Here is a 6,000-nt window from a genome sequence, read left to right on the forward strand (position 1 = left end):
GATCAAATAAAAATATTAAACTGTTTATTAAGTATATACTGCTTTATGCAAATAAGCCCTAATATCATCATGACACCCAAGAAATCAAATTTTTTCTAATTAGAAGTGTAGCCAGAAGCATAAACTAATGGGGGTGATGGTGGGGAAGAAACATTTTTAAATGGGATTTGTTGTGTGATACACTTACCAAGTGCTGCAGAGTCATGGAGTGGTCTTCTCCTGGAACTTGTGGCAGAAAATGAGTAGTAGGGTGTCCCAGGTTTTCCTGAAGAAGAGAGTTGTGCTGGGCTTCCAAGCCCTAGATCTTGTCTCAGGAGACTAGACTATAAAACAAGGCCAAGGAAATGAGTTATCTTCTCATTGATTATGGACCCAAATCTGAAAATGACATCACTTTCAAATTATTTATGGTAACTTGAACAATGCTTTGAATTTAGGAAGTATCTAAGTACTTGTTTGAATTTTATTAGTTTAAACCTGTGTTTTCTCTTTTTGCCCATCCTCATGTCCTCATGTTGCCTGCTTTTTAGAAATTATGTAGATTCATACAATCTTAGAGTTGAAAGAATATTTTAGTTGGTATGTAGTTCCACTCTTTTTAAAAAATAATTATTATTTATCTGGCTATGTTGGGTCTTAGTTGCATCATGTGGGATCTTTTATTGTACGACACAAATTCTCTAGTTGTGGCATAAGAACTTAGTTGCTCAGTGGCATGTGGGATCTTAGTTACCCGACCTGGGATTGAATCTGTTGTCTCCTGCACTACAAGGTGGATTCTTAATCACGGGACCACCAGGGAAATCTCCTGTAGTTCCACTCTAATCATCAAGATCATTTTTGAAAAATGTCCACCCAGTCTTTTGCTTGAATGCTTTCATGAGCACACAAGGGAGTCAATTCTGTTCTTTTTTCCATTTCTTTTTTCTTTATGGAGAGCTCTCATTGTTTAAAAGAGTACCAATATTTTCAAGACTAGCCATTCCCGTTTTCATCAACTGTGTCTCATGACATAGTTTTGAATGTCCTCCCCACCATTCCTGACACAGACCTCCAAATTTATTTTCCATTTGTCAAAGTCTCTTGGAAAAGCGAATGGAGAACAATGCCCCAGATGTAGTCTTATTAATGTACAGGAGTTTCTGAGACTACATTTTAACAACACATTTGTGCTATGTAGCTCATACTGAGAGGTCAAGAGAGATCACACCCTGTTACTCTTTTATTATATAAGTTGCTATTAAGTAACATCCCTCCAATGGTTTCCTTGTTCAGTTTGTGTTCTTTGGTTCCAAGTGCAAGACTTAACATTTATCTCTAATAAAATCCATCTTGCTATATTTGATCCATAATAACCATCTGTCCAGGATGACAAGGCTGAGGAGAGAGCTCTAACATATGCTACAGAGACATCATGAGATTCTATTGAGTACTGCACTGAAATCCAGAGATTCAGCAGCCCTGACCTGCTAATCAACTGACCCTATCATAAAGCAAATGAAGTCAATGCAGCAGAATTTGTTTTCAAGCTTTCTGAAAGCTGAGGGAAAAAGAAGACCTCAACTGGAAAGCGTGTTAGATGCAAGTGAGGTTCTCAAATGAAAACAACTGTGATTTCGCTAACATATTTAGTATTCTCCCACCCCATATTTAATAACCTTTACAGTTATCACCACACTCTGGGTGGCTGTTAATTCTGGCTACTAAGTATCATAAAGACATGGAGAAATAAATCTCAGCTCTGGTGAGAAAGAATCAGTAGAACTTTATAACACTAGTCATGGTAGTCCAGTCCCTGCCTCCAGAAAAACTTTCATTTTCAGTTTATCACACTACTTAATAATCTTAAATAATATTTATGTTTCAGCTTAAAACTCTGAGATGGAATTAATATAACATAAAATTAATCATTATATTTCCAACCAGTGACATTTCAGTTCAGTTCAGTCGCTCAGTCGTGTCCAACTCTTTGCGACCCCCTGAATTGCAGCACGCCAGGCCTCCCTGTCCATCACCAACTCCCGGAGTTCACTCAGACTCACATCCATCGAATCAGTGATGCCATCCAGCCATCTCATCCTCTGTCGTCCCCTTCTCCTCCTGCCCCCAATCCCTCCCAGCATCAGAGTCTTTTCCAATAAGTCAACTCTTCGCGTGAGGTGGCCAAAGTACTGGAGTTTCAGCTTTAGCATCATTCCTTCCAAAGAAATCCCAGGGCTGATCTCCTTCAGAATGGACTGGTTGGATCTCCTTGCAGTCCAAGGGACTCTCAAGAGTCTTCTCCAACACCACAGTTCAAAAGCATCAATTCTTCGGCACTCAGCTTTCTTCACAGTCCAATCTCACATTCATACATAACCACAGGAAAAACCACAGCCTTGACTAGACGGACCTTTGTTGGCAAAGTAATGTTTCTGCTTTTCAATATGCTATCTAGGTTGGTCATAACTTTCCTTCCAAGGAGTAAGCGTCTTTTAATTTCATGGCTGCAGTCACATCCGCACTGATTTTGGAGCCCAAAAAAATAAAGTCTGACACTGTTTCCACTGTTTCCCCATCTATTTCCCATGAAGTGATGGGATCGGATGCCATGATCTTCGTTTTCTGAATGTTGAGCTTTAAGCCAACTTTTTCACTCTCCACTTTCACTTTCATCAAGAGGCTTTTTAGTTCCTCTTCACTTTCTGCCATAAGGATGGTGTCATCTGCATATCTGAGGTTATTGATATTTCTCCCGGCAATCTCGATTCCAGCTTGTGCTTCTTCCAGCCAGGCCTTTCTCATGATGTACTCTGCATAGAAGTTAAATAAGCAGGGTGACAATATACAGCTTTGACGTACTCCTTTTCCTATTTGGAACCAGTCTGTTGGTCCATGTCCAGTTCTAACTGTTGCTTCCTGACCTGGATACAGATTTCTCAAGAGGCAGGCCAGGTGGTCTGGTATTCCCATCTCTTTCAGAATTTTCCACAGTTTATTGTGATCCACACAGTCAAATGCTTTGGCATAGTCAATAAAGCAGAAATAGAAGTTTTTCTGGAACTCTCGTGCTTTTTCGATGATCCAGCGGATGTTGGCAATTTGATCTCTGGTTCCTCTGCCTTTTCTAAAACCAGCTTGAACATCTGGAAGTTCACGGTTCATGTATTGCTGAAGACTGGCTTGGAGAATTCTGGGCATTACTTTACTAGCATGTGAGATGAGTGCAATTGTGCAGTAGTTTGAGCATTCTTTGGCATTGCCTTTCTTTGGGATTGGGATGAAAACTGACCTTTTCCAGTCCTGTGGCCACTGCTGAGTTTTCCAAATTTGCTGGCATATTGAGTGCAGTCCTTTCACAGCATCATCTTTCAGGATGTGAAATAGCTCAACTGGAATTCCATCACTTCCACTAGCTTTGTTCGTAGTGATGCTTTCTAAGGCCCACTTGACTTCACATTCCAGGATGTCTGGCTCTAGGTGAGTGATCACACCATCATGATTATCTGGGTCGTGAAGATCTTTTTTGTACAGTTCTTCTGTGTATTCTTGCCACCCCTTCTTAATATCTTCTGCTTCTGTTAGGTCCATACCATTTCTGTCCTTTATCGAGCTCATCTTTGCATGAAATGTTCCCTTGGTATCTCTGATTTTCTTGAAGAGATCTCTAGTCTTTCCCATTCTGTTGTTTTCCTCTATTTCTTTGCAGTGATCACTGAGGAAGGCTTTCTTATCTCTTCTTGCTATTCTTTGGAACTCTGTATTCAGATGCTTGTATCTTTCCTTTTCTCCTTTGCTTTTTGCTTCTCTTCTTTTCACAGCTATTTGTAAGGTCTCCAGAGACAGCCATTTTGCTTTTTTGCATTTCTTTTCCATGGGGATGTTCTTGATCCCTGTCCTGTACAATATCATGAACCTCATTCCATAGTTCATCAGGCACTCTATCAGATCTAGGCCCTTAAATCTATTTCTCACTTCCACTGTATAATCATAAGGGATTTGATTTAGGTCATACCTGAATGGTCTAGTGGTTTTCCCTACTTTCTTCAATTTAAGTCTGAATTTGGCAATAAGGAGTTCATGATGTGAGACACAGTCAGTTCCCGGTCTTGTTTTTGTTGACTGTATAGAGCTTCTCCATCTCTGGCTGCAAAGAACATAATCAATCTGCTTTCGGTGTTGACCATCTGGTGATGTCCATGTGTAGAGTCTTCTCTTGTGTTGTTCGAAGAGGGTGTTTGCTATGACCAGTGCATTTTCTTGGCAAAACTCTGTTAGTCTTTGCCCTTCTTCATTCCGTATTCCAAGGCCAAATTTGCCTGTTACTCCAGGTGTTTCTTGCCTTCCTACATTTAATGACATTTAGTACATTCTTAATATTGTACCACCATCACCATCTAGTTCCAGAACCACTTCATCACCCCAAAAGGCAATTCCATACCCATTCAACAGTCATTTCCATTCATTTTTTTTGCTCGAGCTCCTGACAACAACTAATTTGCTTCTGTCCCTCTGGACTTATTTTGAATATTTCAAATAAATGGAATAATGCAGTTTGTGACCTTTTGTGTCTGGCTTCTCTCAGTATAACGTTTTTGAAGTTCATCTTGTTGTAGCATGTATCAGAACTTCATCCCTTTGTACAGATATACTGTAATTTGTTTATGCCTTTATCCACTTATGGAACATTCTGGCTTTATCCAGCTTCAGACTATTGTGAATAGAGTTGCTATGAACATTTGTGTGCAAGTATTTATTTGAGTAACTCTTTTCAATTCTTTTGGGTAGACACTTAAGAAATGAATTGCTGGGTCACACAGTAAATCTATGTCTAACTTTTAGAGAAACTGCCAAACTACTTGTTTTAATTCTATTCAGATTTTGCTATTTCTTCAGTTTTCCTGGTGTACATATTTCTAGGAATTTGTCCATTTCATCTAGAGTGTCAAATTTTTAGCATAAATTGTTCACTGTATTCTTTGATAATTCCTTTTATTTTTGTAAGATTAGTAGTAACGCCCCTATTTTCATTTCTGATTTTTATAATTAGACTCTTCTTTTTTTTCATAGTCAATTTAGCTAAAGATCTGTAAATTTTGTTGATCTTTTCAGAGAACCAACTTCAGATTTTGTTGGTTCTATAGTTTTCCTATTCTCTGTTTTAAAAAATTTCTGCTCTAATCTTTACTACTTCCTTCTTCCTGCTAGTCCTGGGTTTGGTTTTCTTTTTCTATGTTCTTACAGTATAAGTTAGATTACTGGTTTAAGATCTTTCTAAATGTAGGCATTTACAACTATAAACTTTCTTCTGATCACGGCATCTCATGTTTTGCTATATATTCTCTTTTTCAGTTTTTTTTTGTTTTGTTTTGTTTTAAAGAAAAAAGCCTATTCAACAATGCTGGGGTACACATGAAGTCATCAGTGTACTAAATGAGCCAAAGATCACTGCATTTTTTCAGAAATGTTTATAGTTAAGAAGACAACTTTCTCAGACTTCTCGAAAGATAAGTGATTCTTTGAATGGAGTTGATATCTTCTTTTACAAGAGAAAAAGTAAGGAAAGGAGAGTTTCAAACAACAGATAATATGATGTATATATGAAAAAACTGCATAATATCAATGTAATTACTTAGAATTAATCACACAAATTTCAACAGATACAAGATTCAACAGATAAGGAAAGAAAGGTGTTGACTAACAGGCATGAAGGAGAAATAGTTCCCCTTAAGATAACTAGGAGAAATGATAAAAATGAGGAAACAATAAATATAAATAACACATGCATCCTTTCTATTTCTATAACAAACCATTAGAAATGGATCTCCTGATTACATTATTTGTGTGAGAATAGTGTGACCCAGGAATCATCAAGTCTCCTGCATGTATTATACTAAAATTTCCATTGTCACATCTGTTTTGTGTTTCTGTTTTTTTGCCTGTGCTAGGCACATTCAACATTCCTCAAATAGCAATCAGAATATGGCTAGAATATGGTAGACGGAACATATTATTACCACA

At 37.9% G+C, this 6,000-nt stretch overlaps 1 protein-coding gene across 7 annotated transcripts in view; it reads right to left on the bottom strand.

The window, feature by feature from the left end:
• The window catches only part of TCF12 (transcription factor 12), a 393,213-nt gene that overhangs the window by 86,208 nt on the left and 301,005 nt on the right, over nucleotides 1-6,000 (bottom strand). For all 7 annotated transcript variants that reach the window (XM_027553905.1, XM_027553908.1, XM_027553909.1 and 4 more), the window contains one exon: nucleotides 188-323. In XM_027553905.1, the coding sequence (XP_027409706.1) occupies nucleotides 188-323 (136 nt within the window). The remainder of the gene's footprint in view (nucleotides 1-187; nucleotides 324-6,000) is intronic.

Source organism: Bos indicus x Bos taurus, chromosome 10 (genome assembly GCF_003369695.1).
Source record: "Bos indicus x Bos taurus breed Angus x Brahman F1 hybrid chromosome 10, Bos_hybrid_MaternalHap_v2.0, whole genome shotgun sequence".
Taxonomy (NCBI): Eukaryota; Metazoa; Chordata; class Mammalia; order Artiodactyla; family Bovidae; genus Bos; species Bos indicus x Bos taurus.